Source organism: Schistocerca piceifrons, chromosome 6, assembly GCF_021461385.2.
Source record: "Schistocerca piceifrons isolate TAMUIC-IGC-003096 chromosome 6, iqSchPice1.1, whole genome shotgun sequence".
Classification (NCBI taxonomy): Eukaryota; Metazoa; Arthropoda; class Insecta; order Orthoptera; family Acrididae; genus Schistocerca; species Schistocerca piceifrons.
In genome coordinates this window covers 407,882,858-407,904,050 of record NC_060143.1, presented here as the reverse complement: position 1 = coordinate 407,904,050, position 21,193 = coordinate 407,882,858, and the positions used below count along the sequence as shown (strand labels likewise).

Here is a 21,193-nt window from a genome sequence, read left to right as displayed (position 1 = left end):
GAGACGACGCTTCATCCAGTCCCAAACATGCTCAATGGGGGACAGATCCGGAGATCTCGCTGGCCAGGGTAGTTGACTTACACCTTCTAGAGCACGTTGGGTGGCACGGGATACATGCGGACGTGCATTGTCCTGTTGGAACAGCAAGTTCCCTTGCCGGTCTAGGAATGGTAGAACGATGGGTTCGATGACGGTTTGGATGTACCGTGCACTATTCAGTGTCCCCTCGACGATCACCAGTGGTGTACGGCCAGTGTAGGAGATCGCTCCCCACACCATGATGCCGGGTGTTGGCCCTGTGTGCCTCGGTCGTATGCAGTCCTGATTGTGGCGCTCACCTGCACGGCGCCAAACACGCATACGACCATCATTGGCACCAAGGCAGAAGCGACTCTCATCGCTGAAGACGACACGTCTCCATTCGTCCCTCCATTCACGCCTGTCGCGACACCACTGGAGGCGGGCTGCACGATGTTGGGGCGTGAGCGGAAGACGGCCTAACGGTGTGCGGGACCGTAGCCCAGCTTCATGGAGACGGTTGCGAATGGTCCTCGCCTATACCCCAGGAGCAACAGTGTCCCTAATTTGCTGGGAAGTGGCGGTGCGGTCCCCTACGGCACTGCGTAGGATCCTACGGTCTTGGCGTGCATCCGTGCGTCGCTGCGGTCCGGTCCCAGGTCGACGGGCACGTGCACCTTCCGCCGACCACTGGCGACAACATCGATGTACTGTGGAGACCTCACGCCCCACGTGTTGAGCAATTCGGCGGTACGTCCACCCGGCCTCCCGCATGCCCACTATACGCCCTCGCTCAAAGTCCGTCAACTGCACATACGGTTCACGTCCACGCTGTCGCGGCATGCTACCAGTGTTAAAGACTGCGATGGAGCTCCGTATGCCACGGCAAACTGGCTGACACTGACGGCGGCGGTGCACAAATGCTGCGCAACTAGCGCCATTCGACGGCCAACACCGCGGTTCCTGGTGTGTCCGCTGTGCCGTGCGTGTGATCATTGCTTGTACAGCCCTCTCGCAGTGTCTGGAGCAAGTATGGTGGGTCTGACACACCGGTGTCAATGTGTTCTTTTTTCCATTTCCTGGAGTGTATGTGCTACAAAGCCTTAAAATTCATATATTCATTTTGAAACATTCTGTACATAAGTAGGGTGACCAGACGTCCGGATTAATCGGGACATGTCCTCCTTTTTAGCTATTTGTCTGGGGTCCGGGCGGATTTTTACAGAGTCTGGCTTTTTCGCAAAGTTCAGCGTAATACAGTTAATTTACTATTCGTCCCGTTCTATTGCTCTTTTATTAAATACTTTAACTATTGGCACAGCCCTCGTGATAAACAGGCGCGAAGGTGGTGTTAGTAGGTGGCACCAGGATCGTCGATGGTATTGTTGATCGACGTATAAGCGAATGCAAATATCGATTATTTAAAATTTTCGTCTCATATCTTCGCTTTGTATTGACTTGGCTTCCTATAGTGCACGAGTAATTTGTGAGTGTAATTTTTAACCGAGTGAGTTACGTAAAATATTTGGCTATGCCTCAACGAAAGTGTACATTTTCTGATGTCCGTTCCTGCAAATATCTGGCTTTCAAGAAAGGGAGAAATGAATTTGAAACGGAATGTAAGATATGTAGAGCTGGAACGTACATCTCAGTGACCAATAAAAGTAAGAAATAACTTGACAGATTAACTGTCATGGTTTTACTTCATTGTTTCATAGTCAATCAATTTATTTGTAGTCAGATGGTTAAAGTGCAGTTTACATGTCGTCAGCTGCTGCTTGAACTATAGATGTTGGTAGCGGTACGTCGAATGAAGGGAGGTGAATGGTCTTACGTTTTTCGCTTTGTTCAAAAAAATGGTTCAAATGGCTCTGAGCACTATGGGACTCAACTGCTGAGGTCATTAGTCCCCTAGAACTTAGAACTAGTTAAACCTAACTAACCTAAGGACATCACACACATCCATGCCCGAGGCAGGATTCGAACCTGCGACCGTAGCGGTCTCGCGGTTCCCGACTGCAGCGCCAGAACCGCGCGGCCACTTCGGCCGGCTTTTCGCTTTGTAAACAATTCTGTGTTGTTGACATAACAAAACAATAGACGCCACACTGTCACCACAATCAATGTTTTTAATTTTTTTCATATTGCTCAGTTAACCATCACCTGACTATCAGTAACAGTTAACTGCTAGTTTTACCGGTAATTCCCGGCAATCACGTGACTTGTCCAAAGCTGATGGGTGGTATCCTCATCTGCAGTTGACCCGTTTGATGTGTCCTCTTTTTCTTCCTTTGTCCTCCTTTTTGAAGCTGTTTGTTCTCCTTTTTAAACAATTGCATCTAGTCACCCTATACATAAAATGCGATAAATGAAATGGACCGGTTCAGTATCGCATACGAGTTGGTTCTGAATGGAGGTTCCGCTGCGTGCTGCCGTCGTGCGCGGTGCGCCTTTCTTCAGAAGCTCTCTCTGGCGAGCCCGCCCCTTCCTCCTGAACACACCCACGTCCAGGTCCCCGCTGGAAAGCCGCCCTGCCCCTACCTCTGCCGTCGCGGGCGAGGGTGGGGCGCGCCGAGCCGCGCTGAGCGCCTGCCGTGCAGACGGGGTCCCCAGTTCTCCTGCGAGCACCATGGTCGTGCCGCCGAGACCGCTGTACCGGCTACTGGCCGCCGCCCTGCTCGTCTCTGCCGGTGAGTACAGCCACCCGTCGGCCAGTTCGCGCCTCTCCTCGCTGTTGCACCTTCTCTTTTTAGTCACGTCCTTCACTAAAGACGTGTCGACCCCGCATGACCGACTCTGGGAAGCCGTCTTCCGACGTTTATCACGCCACGTATCGCGTCTGGCGGTAGCGCGGCTACTCGTGTGTGGCCTCCCGAGTTCCGACACACTGACTTCCTTCGCACGTTCTTAGCTGCGCCCTTGGACTTTGGTACCCAGAAACAACTGCCTCGTGCCAATGTGATCAGACAGCATGGGACCTCTGTGCAGTACTGGATGTGTTTTCCCCAGTTGGGCGGCGACCCGGAAATAATGTTACTCCGTTGACAGGTGGCACAAATTCTGACACTCGAGTAACCTATTAATCTGTCTGCTCATTGTGGGACTGAGGTACACATTATCGTCCAACGCATCGCTACATCCACAGCCAAATTTTGAAAACTACTGTGAAATTTTGGGATGCGGTACTCTGCATCGTGTCAGCTTGTTCATGTTCCATTCACGTATGGAACGCGTGAGAGCTGTTGCTTTTTGCCACTGTGCGCACTTAATTAGTAGAATCTTGTGTGTGTGATCCTCATGGGAACAGTACGTCGGGACTTGTATTCTTTCATCACTGAAAGCTACTTCTTGAAATTTTGTGTGTAGGCTTTCACAGGATAGTTTTCGTCTGTCTTCAAGTGTCTGCCAGTTCAGTTTTTTCGGCACCATCGAAAAAGCCGTGACCATTTTTGCTACCCTTGTCTGTATACGTTCAGTATCTCCTGTTGGTTCCATTTGGTTTGGGTCTCACACACTTGATCACACGTGGGTTCTGTAACCAGTTTTCTTTGTAGACTGAGTGCATTTCCCTCGTACTCTACAATGAACCGAAGTCTGCCACTGCTCTACCTACAACTGAAGCTTTGTGATATCCATTTCATGTCCTTACAAATTGTTACACCTAAGTATTAGTGTGAGTTCGCCGATTCCAACTGTTACTCATTGACAGTATAGTCACAGGTATAATATGTTTCTTATGATTTTTTTAAAAAAAAAGAAAAAGAAAAAACAGACTGCTCGTACGTTCCTCATTACTGTTGATCTACAGGCGGCAGTAAAATGACGAAGCAGTCGTAGTAGAGCAATTTTTTTTTCGCTTTTACATCTATGTCTTTAGCGTATTAGTCACTGTACGGTGTTTACTGTAGGTTATATAGTTTCCAAATATTTTTTTATTTGCCAATTTCCTGTCCTACCTGATGCTGCGAAACAGAAACAACTGCTGGTACTAGCCCGTCTAAACCAGAACTGCTGTCTTTCGGTTGGGGAAAGGCAATCATGCACTGCAAAGAGCTAAGTGATAACTTACACCGAAACCCCACGCTTATTTGACCTTCCACCTAAGTGAAACGAAGAGAAGTAAGAGGAAAAGGAAGGAGTTCTCCTGTACACTCCACACTCGAACATCTCTTACTGAGGAATAACTTTTATCACAGTCGCACGCTCAACTTGCAGAATTTTCAGCAACGTATGGTGTTGTTGCTTCATCTATATCGATGTCTTCACATAGACAGTCCAGACGAGATGCCGTTTCTGAGAGAAACGTGACAAACAAGGAGATAAATCAGCACGAGTTAAATGTGTACATCACTGATGTTAAACACATGCTTGTGGAAAAAAAAGAGTAGAAGAACATGAATCAATTGTGATACGTTCAACAACGACTGCATGGTGACTCACATTCTGAGATGTATCCTGTTATCTCAGAATGCAGTCATCGAATTAAGTGGTAGGACCCATGTACCAGATTGTCCCACGTGAAATACCGGAAATAGTTGTAATTGTTTTGACAAGAGCAAATTAATGACAGGGAATTTAATTTATCAGACTAGCACAGATTGATTGTATAACTTCTCGATGGGAGATTATTGTGCAGTATTGCATTTTCATAGAAGTTAGACATTCTGGAGAAAAGTAGTTCGTAAGAAATATTCCTTACATCTGATTTATTGTGACTCTTCACTGTCAAGAATTTTTCAGGATCTTAAAAAAGTGCCTAACCACTGTTGGGAGATCTGAGGTTGCGAGCCATGTGGTATTCACAATTTTCGTCCCACTTGAGATGCATTTCGACGAGACACAGCAAAATTTGTCAATCTTATGTTGTCCAGGATAGTTGATTTAACTTTTAACATTTTGTGTATTTCATCTATTGCTCGAAAGCTTTCATGGTTTGCCCATTGTTCTCGCTTGTTAGTGAACACATCATTAGTCACCATTACCTTCCATTGATTAAGGTTTGCATTCGCCATAAGTCGTGAGTGTGCAGCCAGGAAAGATAATAACCATTTCCGGCCGTATTTAACTACCGCGCACAAAAATGTAATGATTCTGTTCAAGTAGAGATGACTTCTGGGAGTTATGTTGCCCAGAACCGTACATTTCTTAGGTTCGTAGACTACTGATGTTTTCCAGTTCCCGCAAGTGTTTGAACGCTTCGGAATAGTCTAGTGCAATCAGTTCCAATCCGCGGTGGCCAGGAATAGGCTATGTTAGTAACAATGGTTATTTACAACTGTTGATGCGTATCGTCAAATCCTTGTGTTTTCAGTCATTATGTTGTTCATTCATTTCTTATTGTCTGTCAAACTTTATTCTGGCTCTTGTATATTGGGTGATTCCAACTTTCTAACTGTTAGACTTTTTTCATCACACAGATGTTCTACTAGAATCAGTAATTATACTTTTAGAGGTATACATGCGGTCTGTTTAATCTATGTCGATGTCACAAGGAAGGTCGACAATAAGGTAACTCTATTACGAAAGTACTAGTGATACTTCGGAAATAAATAATCAGCATGGCCTTGAAATGTACAAGCAAGCTGTAGCAATATATTTTATGGTACTAATCACCCACTGCAGCTGTGTTACGGGCGTTTCACGAGCATTTTAAAGAAAGTTATTTGGTACCTTTGTTCTGTATTTCATTTTGGATGAATCTGGCCATCAAACAGGACTGCAATTCTGTGGACGGCCTTTTGGCTTGAAATAAATAACTGCTGATATTGAAGTTCTTAACAGCTAAGAAATCCGTCTGTAACAACTAAATTATTATAGATAAGAAAGCTAGAGTTAATATTCCGTCGACATGTAAATCATTAGAAAGGAGACATAAGGATGGATAAGCATAGGGAAGGAAATATACGGGAGCTGTTCGGAAACTAAGGTCTGATCGCTCACAAAATAGAAACCACAGTGAAAATAAAAAATGGTTTATTTGTAACAGCTAAGTACACCTTCCAGCTACTTCTCCACGTAGTCGCTGCACCGACTGAGACATTTGTCGTAGCAATGTACCAGCTTTCGAATACCATTGTCATAGAAGGCAACCGCCTGTGCTTTCTGCCAATTCTCTGCGCTGATTTGCAGCTTGTTCTCTGTGCCAAAACGTTTGTCTTCATAGCCAGCGGTTCATACGAGCAGAGGTGAAAATCGGAGGGAGCCAAGTCCGGGTTGTACGGTGAGTGATCAAACATTTGCCATGGCAACACTACAGGAGCGTCCCCCTTGCCCCTGCAGTGTGCAGCAAGGAATTGTCATGAAGGAGGAAATACAAGACAGATACGTTGTGTGGGTTGCATGAAATCAGGCGAAATCTCTCACAGTCATACTTGGCGAGAGACACTAATCTTCTAGGCATCTTTACGTGCTCGAAGTGCGCTCAGAGCTGGAAAAGAGCAACGTGACGCAATCGACTGGCATACTGGAGACACTGTCCAACACATTTATACAAAGCCTCATCAGATTTTCACTGTGATTTCTGTTTCGCGACCGATCGGACCTTACTTTCCGAGTAGCCCTGGTACCATGTCGAGCATTCAGCTCGAGTTATTTAGAGAATTCGGTGATTGCTCAACTCACTACATGCTGTTTGCGTTAGTATGTGGTAAGTACTGTTATGCTTTCGGTTACCTAAAAATCGACGAAGCAAGTGCTCGGGAAAACAGACGTCTAGGAAAATTACTAGATAAAACAGTATGTGCAAGGTGAAGAGCTGTGTAAGTTAGAAACAAGGCTCGGAATATGGAATAAAGTCGTAATGTCGGAATTAAGGATCTCACAGGTTCGTTGCAATTTTGCATCGTCTCGAAGAAAAAAAAAAAAAAGATATTATTCACGAGGATAGCTTTCTGAAGGAAATTCTTCCTCTTTCATTACGTTGTTGAAAAAACGGTTTTTCTTAAAGTGAGGCATATTTTTACTCGAGCATTTCCTGTCAGACGAAAAAAATAGCAAAGAGAAGTAATTTAGCAAAGGATAAATAATTTAGTTAAGCCGATGACAATACTCGTGGCTTCGCAGCTCGCGACGGCGATGACGGGAGGCTGGCGTGAAGTTGTGTAACTGGTTTCCTGAAGCGAGCTAGTGAAAGGCGCATCTCTTCCCGTCCTTGGAAAGCCAGGACGGAGTGGCTGAGATCCTGCTTTTCGTTCGCCACTTCCTCTACATTTTGCAAGCGCCGCCCACTGTTTCGCATAGCGTCGTTATTCTTGGCCCTCGGCGTACACTGACGCCCGACGTCTAGTCTCGTGTGTAACGTTACGGCAGCGGAAATGCGAAGCCGCTAGTCGGGTGAGGGAGAAAGTGGGCGCTGCCGTGATTCGCGTCTACAGCTATTCTCCTTTCAAGGTGCTGACTTACCCCACCATCTCGAAAATTGAGGCTCGTGTAAGAGCTATCACAGTGGAAAATTTCCTCTCGCATTAGTTGAAAATGCTGAGTATGCTGATCACTATGGCATAATGAATTCCATTCGTTTCCGTTACTGATATATTTTACTCGGGACTTTCATCTCATTTAGTGAATAACGGAAAATAAGCGCAAGTTGTGCTATACAATGAGGTGACAAACGTCATGGAATATCTACTAAAATCGTATTGGACCTTCTTTTCCCGGGAGTAGTGCAGAACTCATCGTGGCATGGTCTCAACAAGTCGTTGGAAGTCCCCCTGCAGAAATATTGAGCCATGCTGCCTCAAATAGTTCAAATGGCTCTAAGCACTATGGGACTTAACCTTGGAGGTCATCAGTCCCCTAGACTTAGAATTACATAAACCTAACTAACCTACAGACATTTCACACATCTATGGCCCAAGCAAGATTCTAACCTGCGACCGTAGCAGCCGCTTGGTTCCGGACTGAAGCGCCTAGAACCGCTCGGTCACCGCGGCCGGCCAAGCTGCCTCTATAGCCGTCCATAAGTGTGAAGTGCTGCCGGGCATGGTTTTGTACACGAACAGACCTCTCGATTATGTCTTAGAAACGTTCGTTGGGATTCACGTCGGGCGATCTGGGTGGCCAAATCATTCTCTCGAACTGTCCATAATGTTCTTCAGACCAATCGCGATCAGTTATAGATCCGGTGATATGACGTATTGTCATCCATTAAAATTCCGTCATTGTTCCGGAATATGAAGTCCATAAATGGCTGCATATTGCTAATGATCCATTCGCTTGCACTAGAGGACCCATGTCCACTCCATGTAAACACAGTCCACACCGTTATGGAGGCACCACCAGCTGGCACAATGCCAGATGTGGTCACGAGCCCAGGAAAGGCGCTGCAGGCGGTGTCGTCCTGTTATCAAAGTTACTCCTGACGGTCGTCTACTGCCATATCCTATTAACGCCAGATTTAGGATACGTCCTTATGGATACGTTCGTCATACGTCTCACATTAATTTCTGCGGCCGTTTCATGCAATGTTGCTTGTCTGTTAGCACTGACAACTCTCCACAAAAGCCGCTGCTCTCGGTCGTTAAGTGAACGCCATTGGCCACTGCGTTATCCGTGGTGAGAAATAATTCCAAAAATTTTGTATGTTCGGCACACTCTTGACACAGTAGATCTCGCGATATTGAGCTCCCTAACTATTTCCGAAATGGAATTTCACATGTGTCTAGCTACAACTACCATTCCTCGTTCAAAATGTGTTAATTCCCGTTGTGCGGCCACAGTCACGTCAGAAATCGATTCATGTGAATCACCTGAGTAAAAATGACGGCTCCACCAATGCACTGCACTTTTATACCTTGTATACGCGATACTACCGTTATCTGTATACGTGCATATCGCTATCCCATACTTTTGTCACCTCTGTGTATTTCATGGTACTTCATGCCAAGATCGCAGGCAACCAGTGTGAAACGAGAGCAAAATATCAGTGTCAAACGCAGGAATACCTGGAAAACGCGCAAGCAGACGACAATTCTAGATATAAACCGAAATTAGACAAAAATACCATCACTGAAGATTTTTTAAATCAATAAAACGAAACTACTGTGGTAATATAAACACGCAGTTTTTAGTAGCAGCAAAGACGGATTTTAAATACCTCTAAAATTGTAAAGCATCCACGGACGTTATGGGCATGAAGCAGAGCAAATTTATTCCGACTGTGTATGTTTTCTTGTGATTTTTTAAAAAAAAATCTTTCTCACTGTAATGGAAGTACGTCAACATTCACACGTTATACAGTTCTGGAGCCCGTGTTTCATTGAGTCTTTTGGGCATACCCCTTTTTTACGTTCTGTTCCGTTCGTTGGCACAAGATGAGTGCAGTATTTGTTTCACTTAATATCTGAATTATGTTTTCGACTCTGATTATCGAGACAGCATACTGCCTTATCAGCATGTGTTCAGAAGAACTGTACAAATATTCAGTCAATGAGAATAACATAACCAGCAAAACTACTACACATTGAGAAAAGAGAAAGAAGGAAGAAGCGTGGAGAAAGGAAGTAACTCCCACCAGCGCATGACGCCCAAACTCTTACTTGACACGTGTATGCCCTCCGAATGGCGTGTAGGGTATGACATTTTGGAAACTCGTTTTATTGTGTATTATTTAGTATTCACTATACTTTCTTCGCAAGCTTGCTTCGATCTTTTTAAATTGTCGTTTGTTGCCCACTGGTCGATTGACTCTTCCGATTGTGTCACCACTGAGTCGTTTCGAAAGCTTCACTGAAACAATATGTCACTTTCTTTGTAGTAGCATTACGCATGATTAGGTAGCAGATATTGTGAACAGCGAGGTATGAAATTGTTGTCTTTGTCTAGATGTCAACCGTCAGCGACATCATTGTCTACTTCATCCTTTGCTTGGACACTTCTTTACGAGATATTACCAAGACTGAGACTCCCGAACAATAACGCCACACGATCGTTTCATATTCATACGAGCTATTGTTTGTCTAATACAATCATCACGACCTCGGCGTGATCGATTCGTAGGAAGCTGAAGAACATTATTAGTTTCTGCTCTGAAATCAAATTCTTGCTGTGTCTAGGTAGAGTGTCAGCCAAATAAGATTTTTTAGAACTCTCTCGTTCTCAGTCAGATCTTTGGCAACTAGTGTTACCTATCATTGCATATGCCCGTTGTGCAGTTCTTTTGAAAGCAAACTCTTTTCTTGACATACTGCAGTCTTCCAGGGGCCCGCTAGTAAATCGAAGCCTACCATCTATGTAATTACACTGACAATATGTGATGATAGTTCTACTTCATATATCTAAACGTTAGTACGAGACTCGATATTAAAAGATTCTTTCCATTAACAGCTGTTAAGGAGAAATACATTTTGTGGGTTTTGTTACACCTAGGTGTATGACATGGTCGACTAGTTACGACTCTTTAATCATACAATAAACGGAATTACATTTTTTTTCATTTCGTGCATAACTTTTCGACGATACTTAGTAAAGATGTAACTGGATGTTAGAGTAATTTTTGTCGAACAGAACTCGTCCATCTTATAAGCTTTCATTCCCGTAACTTTAAGTGATCTGACTATGTTCCTAATGGTTGGCTCTCGGACTATAGGGAGAGAGACTTACTTCAGCCACGATAGCATAACACCCAATTACTGCTTAACAATAGTGGACGTGGTTGTTACGATTTACTGTCAAATTGACCATAAAAGGTGGTAACGTCCTTCTGAAATAAAAGATAATGTCCTTTAACTTATTTCATTCCACTTACGAACAACAGAAGACAAGCCTAATTGCAACGCACTCATTAACTGGGATGAAACCGATAGATTCCAAAAATCATTCACTCTGAAGGATATCGATCACGGGATCCTTACAATCTAAAGTGTGATCCCGTGATGGTTGGTTGGTTTGTGGGATTAAAGGGACCAGACTGCGACGGTCATCGGTCCCATCCCGTGATGCTGATGCAGTTATTCAGTGGTGACAGTGAAGTGCAAATGTACGATTTTTCATTAGGGAATCCTACTGACGGAACGATCTAGTCAAAACTAAGAGTAAATGAGAATATTTCAAATATACGATTGGTCTTCTAACGACAATAACAATAGAAATAGACACATTTTTGTGATAACCATATTTATCTGTATCATTTACACGAGGTACTACATTCACATGACTCTCCAGAGAGCCGTCTCCTAGCTTCTGTGAAGGCTTGGCATTGCATTAAGTTATGTTTATCCATCCTAACAACCTCAGTGTTGTTCGATCAAACGTCCTAGGCATAGAGAATTCTTTCACACAGATCCTCTTCGCAATGGAAAGGTGTCTAATACAAAACACTCTTCATATGAGCCCACAAGAGGAAATCCACTCTTCTGTTTATTTCTTTTGCTGTCCATCAATTCGTTCTAATATATTAGAGAAGATAATCTTCTTTGCCAAAATCGTAAACCTTTATTCTCGATAACCGGTTTCGATAATCAATGTTACCATCTTCATATCTTGACAGACAGGTTGTTGCGTATTTCTTAAAACAGCTGTAGGGGTACAGATGTATGTCGTAAACACCATGTACATATTTGTTTTAATTTTGACATGCGAATGCATCAGTCTTATAGTCTGTTACGTACCTACCAATTCACGAGAAAGAGTACTCTTACAGCTGTGCAATAACCTGTTTATCGAGATCTGGAGATGGTAACATCGATTACTGAAACTTGTTATCGAGAATAAAGGTTATTATTTGCGACCTTGGCAAAGAAGTTTATCTTCTCTAATCTACTATTACAGATAGTTCCTTGCGGCTAAAAAGGAATAAAGTAAATTCTTGCCAGTCTGCAAGGAACCTTAATAAATTCTATTAGCAAATATTGTCCCGGTTTGGAAAATCGAAATATGAATGCCGGGAAGGACGGTCCTTTTCTTAGCCTGTAAGAAAACTTACAAAAAAGATTTTACTGAAACAGAACAGATAATAGTTTGGTGAAAGTGCCTGCGAGTATCCATTACTATCGCAAATGCCTCAGTACGTTGCAATTGTCAGTCAGGGAGGCGGGGGCTGGAACAGTAATCTGTGAAGTTGTCACTGCGTTGTGTCGGGGCTAAGTGAATTCGAACGTGGCCAAATTGTTGGTGTTGGCATGGTGGCTGCTTCAGTAGCAAAGGGAGCCGAAGTGTTTGGTGTTTCATGAGGCACCGTATCGGAGATTAGTGCCACCTACAGGGAAAGCTGGATAACATCATCCGCTAAGTCACAACGCGGACGAAAGTGTGTTTAAGTGGTCGTGACAGATGGTAAATGAAGAGGGCAACAATAGCAAAAGTCACTGCAGAACTGAATGTCGCACTCGCGAACCCTTTCAGAAATTGTAATAATAATAAAAAAAAGACGCACCATGAAGGAATTATCCGTATGGTGCAGATCGGTAGATGTGATGTAGATGAAACAAATAACTACAGTTTCAGAAAAAGTGGATGATTTATTCAAGAGAAAGAGCTTCACAAATTGAGGAAGTCAATATCGCGACGGTCCACCTCTGGCCCTTATGCAAGCAGTTATTCAGCTTGGCATTGATTGGAGTTGTTGAATGACCTAATTGGATCGTTTGATCGTCAAAATCCCGGGCTGGTTATAGATCTCTGCCCATAATGCTCCAAACGTTCTTAACTGGAGAGATCTGACGACCTTGTTGGCCAAAGTAGGATTTGGCAAGCACGAAGACAAGTAGTAGTAACTCTCGTCATATTGAGGTCGGGCGTTATAGTACAGAAATGTAAGCCCAGGACGGCTTGTCAAGGAGTTCTACAAAACGGGGCTTTGAATACCGTCGACATAAAGCTGTGCTGTAAGGGCGTCGCTGATGACAACCAAACGAAAAGAAATGGCACCTCAAACCATCACTCCCGGTTGTCGAGCCATATAGTGGGCGACAGTCAGTCAGGTTGGTATCCCATCGCTTTCCTGAGCGTCTCCAGACACGTCTTCGGCCTGGAATCTCACTAACTTGAGTAGAATTGTCTTACGTGACGAGTTCCGCTTCGTACTGAGCTACGATGATCAGCGAAGACGTGTTTTAGCCGAATCTCTCCCCACTGAGAATGTTTGAAGCATTACGGACTAGCCGGCCGCTGTGGCCTAGCGGTTCTAGGCGCTTCAGTCTGGAACCGCGCTGCTGCTACGATCGCAGGTTCGAATCCTTCCTCGGGCATGGCTGTGTGTGATGTCCTTAAGTTAGTTATGTTTAAGTAGATATAAGTCTAGGGGACTGATGACCTCACAAGTTGTCCCATAGTGCTTAGAGCCATTTGAACCATTACGGACTGGGCCGTACAACCAGATGGGGATTTTGACGATCTAAACGCCAGTTGGACAAATTTGGCAGGATATCCCTCAGGAGGACGTTCCACAACTCTACCAATCAATTTCAAGCCGAATAACGACTTGCTTAAGGGCTAGATGTGGACCAACGTTTTATTGACTTGCTCAATTTGTGAAGCTCTTTCTCCTGGGTAACTCATCCATTTTTTCTGAAATTGTAAACATTTGTTTGTCTGTTCATGTACATCACATCTATTGATTTCCGTCCCATATGGATAATTCCTTTATGGCCCGTCAGTTTTCTTTTTTGTGTTAGAGTGTAATTCATGAAACCAGAGCATGATTTACAAATCTCGCCTTGTACTTAAAGTAAATCATTTCGTGCCCAACAAAGCCTCAAATATATACAGGGAATCAATACTTCATGATACTTGTGGTATCGATAATTTTTTTGTGATATATCGACCTCTGTACTGTTTCGGGTAGTGATTATCTAGGATCGAGAGTCATCTAAAATTACATTTAAAAAATTTCATTTAGTTACATTCTTACATATGAACAGTACATGTTTTTATTGTGTTTAGGTACTTTAAAGTCCAAATACCTCATTGCTTTCACATGGTTGGCGTCTCTTGAGGGAGACCAGTATTAGAATGAAATTCCAGGTTCTCTTGTGGGGGAAAAAAATGTCCTTATGCAGCCTTTGCCAGGAAAAAAGCAAATAATAAAATAAAGATTAAGGAGACACAAAATCCATTACTTTAACACGAGCTAACGCAGCGAGAATACGTTAACTTCCGATGAACGACAGTCGACGTCTCAATCCCCTATATCTACGCATGCCTGGAGTCTGCAGCCACTTAGAATTTTTGGACTTTACACTCGTCACAATCAGTTGATCGTTGACATCGCCGACCAAAAAATGGTTCAAATGGCTCTGAGCACTATGGGACTTAGCTTCTAAAGTCATCAGTCCCCTAGAACTTAGAAATACTTAAACCTAACTAACCTAAGGACATCACACACATCCATGCCCGAGGCGGTCGCGCGGTGTCAGACTGTAGCGCCTAGAACCGCTCGGCCACCCCGGCCGGCAACATCGCCGACCCACTGGCGGCTTGGCTGGAAGGCAATTTCCACGCAGCCACGTAACGTACGCCTGCCGTAAGTAATCGATTTTGAACGGAAGGCTACTCTTGTGAAACGGAATTTGGTTAACGACACGGTTGCTGGGACGTTTCGAGGAGTGTGTGACGCAGCTATGCTCGCACTTTCACGGCGGGCGAACGCGTGCTGCGCGACCTGAGCTTTTCCTGTAGCGGCGAAGCCCTGTTTTTGTTCGTTTTGCCGCCGGCCGTTTCTTCGTAAGCGAGGCCGACAACAACGTAGCACAGCGCGGCCATATCGCATGCCTTCCGGGAACAGACGTTCGAGACCCGACACTTGTCGCTTTCGCGCCGACGTCACGGAGGCTACCTCCGGCAATCTGTCATCTTCGATTAGGGACGTCCCGTCACAAACTTCAGCACGATATCTGGTATCTACGTCTACATCCATATTCTGCAAAAAGCTGCACAGTGCATGGCAGAGGGTATTTCCACTAGTACCATGTACATCATAAGGGTTTCTTCCCCCTTCATTCAAGTATAGAGTGCGAGAAGAATGTCTACATAAATGCCTCTATGCGAGCTATAATTAGTGTAGTCTTCCCTATGGGAACGCAAATAGGAGGTTATAGTATATTCTTAGTTTCCTTATTTAGTTGTGGTTCTTGGCACTTTGCAAATAGGCTTTTGCGGGTTAGCTCCACTAAATTTTGGCCGTCAAGCCGCATAAATTCAGTTTTTACTTCTAATATTTCGGCTGCATATCGTCCAAACATCTTCGGAGAGAGGCGAAAGATAGACGGTTGGGCACTCACTCCGTCCTTTTAAATTCGCAGACCGCGCCACTGCGTATGCTGCCACAAATACAAAGGCGCCAGAGACGCTGATCGGCGGTAAAAAAAATGCAATCTACATTAATTTTATCTGTGCCTGCGCAGTCGATCCACGCTGGGAAGTCGATGTGTCACTCTGAACTGCACAGTCGTGACGTCTATTATGTTCATTACAGAAAGCGCCATTCTTACGCCTTATGCAAGCTGAAGCCGCTATCTCTATTAATTAAATTCGTCACAAAGCGAATTTCAGTTGGCTCTTTCACCACCGAGTCCCACATAGATGATGTGGACGCTACAATTTCGAAGTTTTCGTATAACATAGAGTGACCACAGTCAACACAGTGTTCCACCATAGTCGATTTATTAGGTTGTAGGAGGCGAGTGTACATGTGATGTTCAGTCATCTTAACTGTATGAACCGAGAGGCCACTTTCTTCCGCAGAATCACATGGTTGTTAACGGAACTCAAGAGTGCTGCCGTCTCCGGTGAAGGACGAAAAATCACTATTACTTTGTGCTTGTTGAAGATCCGTCATATTTTTGACAATAGCCTTTCCATGTATGGCAGGAAAGCCATGTATGTCTTCTTCTGCATTGCCTGTGCTCAACTTTGGTTTCTTTCGTAGTGCCTTACGTATCTGCTGTGGAGAGTACCCGCTGGCTTCCAAAATTCTCTTTAAGTGTAGAAGCTCGTCCTGTAGACTGCTCTCGTCAGTAATGATGTGTGCTCTGTGAACTAAGGTTCTGAGAACGCACGTCGTCTGCAAAGGCCGTGGCATGTGTTGGCAAGTAAATATAAAACTGAGTGTGTCGGTTTCCGATATACTGTACGTCCCAAAGTTCCATCATCTTTGTGCCGAAGCAAAACATCAAAAAATGGACGACATCCCTCCTTTTCAATTTCCATTGTGAACTGTATTTGTACACGGATGTAGTTCAGATGGTTTAAAAAATTCTTGTAATATATCTTCATCATGAGGCCACACTACAAACGTGTCGTCAACACACCTCCAAAATATTGTGGGCTGTATGTCTGTGGCCGACATGCGCATGCCGCGGTCCGTGAGTTTAAAAGGACCAAGCGAGTGCTGGAGCTTAGTCTTTCGGCTCACTCTGAAGATCGCTGAACGATATACAGCCGAAATATTAGAAGCTGAATTTAAGCGGCTGTGCACCCGAAGTTTAATGGAGCAGTCACTGCGCCACGGAAACATGAAGATGCACTTTTGCGGGATAGTTTGCGTCTATTTTCATATGTCTATCAGTTCAAGTTGTTTTGTATTCCTATGGCACTCTACCGTGGTCCAAACAAATCTGTCACCATTCATGCTGCTCTTCTTGGTATACGTCTAATCTCCCTCTTTACTCCAACACACTTGAGCAATGTTCTAGGACGGGTTGAACGAGATATTTCTAATCAATCTCCTTTACAGATTTCTTCTTCTTTTGCCTTTGACCAGCACTGCGCAGGGTCGGTATGTCTACTAACGGATATGGCATTGTTAATTTAAGAGGTGGCCAGATGCCCTTGCTGTAGCCGCCCCGTTATCCACCGGCGACGGAATATTACGCGCAGCCGAACTGTCTGCGTACAGTGAAATTCTTGCGGAAGTGAGAGAAAGTTTTCTAAATCGTGTAACTGAGACGATTCCTGGGTATCAGTCCGGTATTGACCTAGTGGGATGTGGGAAACCGCCTATAAACACATCCAGAGTGACCTGGACGACGAGCTTTGCCTGGCGGATTCGATCAGGGGCCGGCGCATTTTCCCGTCCCGGAAGCGCTGCTTTAACGTGCACGGCTACCCGGACGAGTAATCTCCTTTGTAGATCGACTGCATTTTTCCAGTATCCAAACAGTGAACGGAATTCTTTCAGCTGCTTTAACTACAACTGAACCTAGACTCAGGGCCGGATTAAGGACCAAGTGACACAAGCCGCTGCTTGGGGCACCATGCTGAGTGGGGTGTCAGGGGCACCCAAGTGCAAGATTTGTACACAGTGTGTATCACACTTAGTAAGGAAAACCGACGCGAGTGAACGTGTACGAGGGAAAACGGCGTAAAGTGGAGGGGCCCAAATGATAATTGGCTTGTGCGGAAAAATATTTTATAACTGCTCCCGCTTACACTTTAAGAGGGAAAACATGATGACCACCTGCATAATACCGTGCCAGGCCACATTTCGATAGCAATACAGCAGCAGTTCAGTGTGTCAGGGCTTCGAAAAGTCCAGAGGTATGTGGCAGCAGATGTCTGCACACAGGTCACGCAATCCCCGTAAATTGTGGGTTGGTGGTTTGTGGGCGCGGAACTGGAGATCTGTAGCATTCCAGATATATTCCATCGGGCTCATAGCAGGCGAATCTGGTGGCCAAGACAACGTGAATTCACTACCATGCTCTTCAAATCACTGTAGCACGTTTCTGCCCTTGTGACACGGACAGTTGTGCTGCTGGAATATGCCATCGCCGTTATGGAAGACGTCAAGCCCGAAGGGATGCAGGTGGTTCGCCATAATGTTCACGTAGTCTATAGTTGTCACGGTGCCTTCGGTTACTGTCACAGGTCCCACGTCAACGACAGTGCTTAGGTGGACACGCCAGTTTCCGTCAGGGCACCGAAGTTAGCGTCATCGGGCAGTTGTCTTGGTGCCTTTACTTACTATCGCAGGGCCCATGTCAACGGCCTTGCCGGGGTGGATACATCGATTCCCGTCAGATCACCGAAGTTCAGCACTGTCAAGCGTGACCAGTACTCGGATGAGTGACCGTCCGGGTAGGCCGCGCGCTGATGACACTTTCCCTTTGCCTTTACGGCAGAGGGAACAGGAATGGCGGTAGCGCACATTCTCTGATCACGTCTTTGAATCAGTTTCCTTTAATTTACGTCTATGGTCACAATCTTTTCTGTTTAACAGATTACCTGTTCCGGTCTTTAATGACCATCATCAGATCTGTCTCATAAAAACAAAGTCCTAATGTACTGCAGCCGTAGTGGCATCGTCAAATGTTAAATGCGGAATCAGCACCAGCATCGTCAAATACATATAAATAGCATCACATGCACGGTGCATGTGATGCTATCTATATGTATTTGACGATGCTGGTGCTGATTCCGCATTTAACATTTGACGATGCCACTACGGCTGCAGTACATTAGGACTTTGTTTTTATGAGACAGATTTGATGACGGTCATTAAAGACTGGAACCGGTAATCTGTTAAGGGGCTCCGGAAAGGCTCAAAATCATGAAAAGTTCAATTTTTACTTTTTTGCGTTTTCTGAATCTGCAGACTATTACCTTTTAATAGATATATAATTTATTCAATTCCGAAGACTACAACTATATTTAAATTTTTTTTGAAATGTGTTCTACGTGGGCGTGACCCACTGTGGCGCTGTTAAACTGCTGTCAAATGGTGTTATTATTAACGTCCGTGTTCATCAGGTACATTTTAGTGATGTGAGATAAAGTATGTGTTGTGGCTAACCTGTGATGGTTCAATATATATCACTGGTGTGATTGTCGATTGTTTCATGTTTATTTACTCTGTCGTTATCTCAAAAATATTCGTAATTAATTCTGTTTCTTGAGTCTCTGTTTTGTTGAAGTATGATAATGAGTAAAAGTAAAGTTATTAGAAATCCTCTGAAGGCTTTTAAGAAAAGGAGAAATGTTGGAAAGCCAAAGGTATGTGTTATTACTGTAAACAATAAAGACGATAACCAAGTGAGTGAACCTAACCTCTCAAGTACACCTGCCCATAGCAGTCAAAGTGGGAAAGAAAATACTTCACAGAAGAAGCTTGGTTCAATGAGTGAAAACTATGAATGTTTTATGGGCGAATCGGATGTGAATGAAATATTTGATATGTCGGTTCTCAAAGAAATTTTTTCAAACTGTGTAAGATGTATTCATTGTAGTGAAGTTGGTCTGGAACTCTCCATAATAAAGCACGTAGGACTTGCTAGTGAAATACAACTGAAATGTGATAAGTGTTCATACATGACCACCTTTTGGAACAGTGTTGCAGTAACTGCAACTGAAGAAAATGGTAGCAAAATCTACGAACACAACAACGAGCGATGCTTGCTTTAGACAAGGAACGCCTTCGGGCTGCAGACAAGGCTGTAAAGAGTCTAGAAATACAAGCAAGAGTAAACAGGAGGAGGAACAAGAGGAAGCTGTAGGAGGAGTTTGCAGAGGATGAAGGTAATCCATCCTATGGACCTGGAATGCACTAAGAAGTTAATCCAATCTTTGTCGCTCGATTCCCAAAACTTTTATTTTCTCATACTAATTACATGTTTTCTAAGGATCTTCCAAACATATTTGTTTCAAACTTTCAGTAAATGTTACACAGTACCTTCTGCATAATTTAACACAGCCTTTTTCCAAAAAACTGCATATTTTTGAATATATAAATAAAAAATTGCAAAAAAATGTTGTGAATTTTCATTACAATTGAAAAAAAAATCATCCTTAATAACTGAACAAAAATTTTGTAAAATCCCTGTGTTAAGTTGTAGCCCATATTCCAATAAATAATCTGTAAAAAGTTCAACTTCCTACCTCAAATACTTTGTGAGGAAAGATGTAATTTATAAGCGTTATTTTAACATTGCAAGTATAGGGCGTTCCGGAGCCCCTTAAACAGAAAAGATTGTGACCATAGACGTAAATTAAAGGAAACTTATTACATATACGGGTCACTGTGTTTTTTCGCGACGATGTTCAAGCTTGTGAGTCTTTGAATCAATGTCCTGGGGTAAATTCAAACCTCTCCGTAGTGTCCTACGAACTGAGGACATGCAACGCCAGCGGCCCCATGCTGCTTTTCGAGAGGCCGGCATTGCGTTTCACCATCTTCCTTCTCTCATCATCTGCAACACTACACTACACGTACACCCATTGCCATCACCTACACTTACCAAATACACTTACACACACATCTCTCACACTTTGTGATGGAAAGGTGCCTTTAGATGTGAAATATAGAAAAAAACCTTCCCATCTAGGCGACTGAACTTACCCTTCCGGGTCTCCCACAGATTCATATCATACGACTTTACTTCGCTTTTTATAGATCCCATGGAAACTCAGGTGAAAGACCCCCATAGTACAGTACTGTCCTCACATGGCCGTTCGCCTGGACTCCATCGGATGCTGACACGATCATTGACCTGGTGTAACAAGAAACGCGATTCATTTGAGCAGACGACACATTTCCATTGCTACACATTCCAGCCCCATCGTCCTGTGCCCACCGTAATTGCAAATGACGATGCCGTTGTTCAGATGGCTCTAAGCACTATCAGACGTAGCATCTGACGTCATCAGTCCCCTAGACTTAGAACTACTTAAACCTAACTAACCTAAGGACATCACACACATCCATGCCCGAGGCAGGATTCGAACCTGCGACCGTAGCAGCAGCGCGGTTCCGGACTGAAGCGCCTAGAACAGCTCGATCACAGCGGCCGGCGATGTCGTTGTGTCTACACAGACAAGCACATAGCAAACGTGTTACATTCTTGTTGCGAAACAGAGGATCAATTACGCGAAAGTCACGTAACCATTCTACAGGTAACAACAGAATCAGCAACAAACTTCTAAAAACATAAAGATTTTCAAACCTTCTTTTAAGCAGATGAGCAAGCGATAATCACACACTATTTTCTCATGCTCCTATTTACCACTACGCGTTTCTCAACGAGTTTGTGGCGTTTGTATCAGCCTTTGATCTCAAGTGATTTCTATATGCCATTTGATTACTAGTTTCAATCAGTACTGATTATCTTTAGATCACCCTGTGTTAATAAACTGGTAAAAACACTGTAAAATGTGAACATACAATGGTAGCAAAATGAAACTGAAGACCACAAGGAAATACATTTCTTCTTTATTTTTATCTGCTGACACGACAAACATGGCAAAC

The 21,193-nt window shown here is 44.0% G+C and overlaps 1 protein-coding gene across 1 annotated transcript in view; it reads left to right on the top strand.

Moving 5' to 3' along the window:
• The first annotated feature begins 2,570 nt into the window (after positions 1-2,570).
• The window catches only part of LOC124802911 (chitin deacetylase 1), a 219,388-nt gene continuing 200,765 nt past the window's right edge, over positions 2,571-21,193 (top strand). The window contains exon 1 of the mRNA XM_047263980.1: positions 2,571-2,708. Within this exon, the coding sequence (XP_047119936.1) occupies positions 2,648-2,708 (61 nt within the window). The 5' untranslated portion in view covers positions 2,571-2,647. The remainder of the gene's footprint in view (positions 2,709-21,193) is intronic.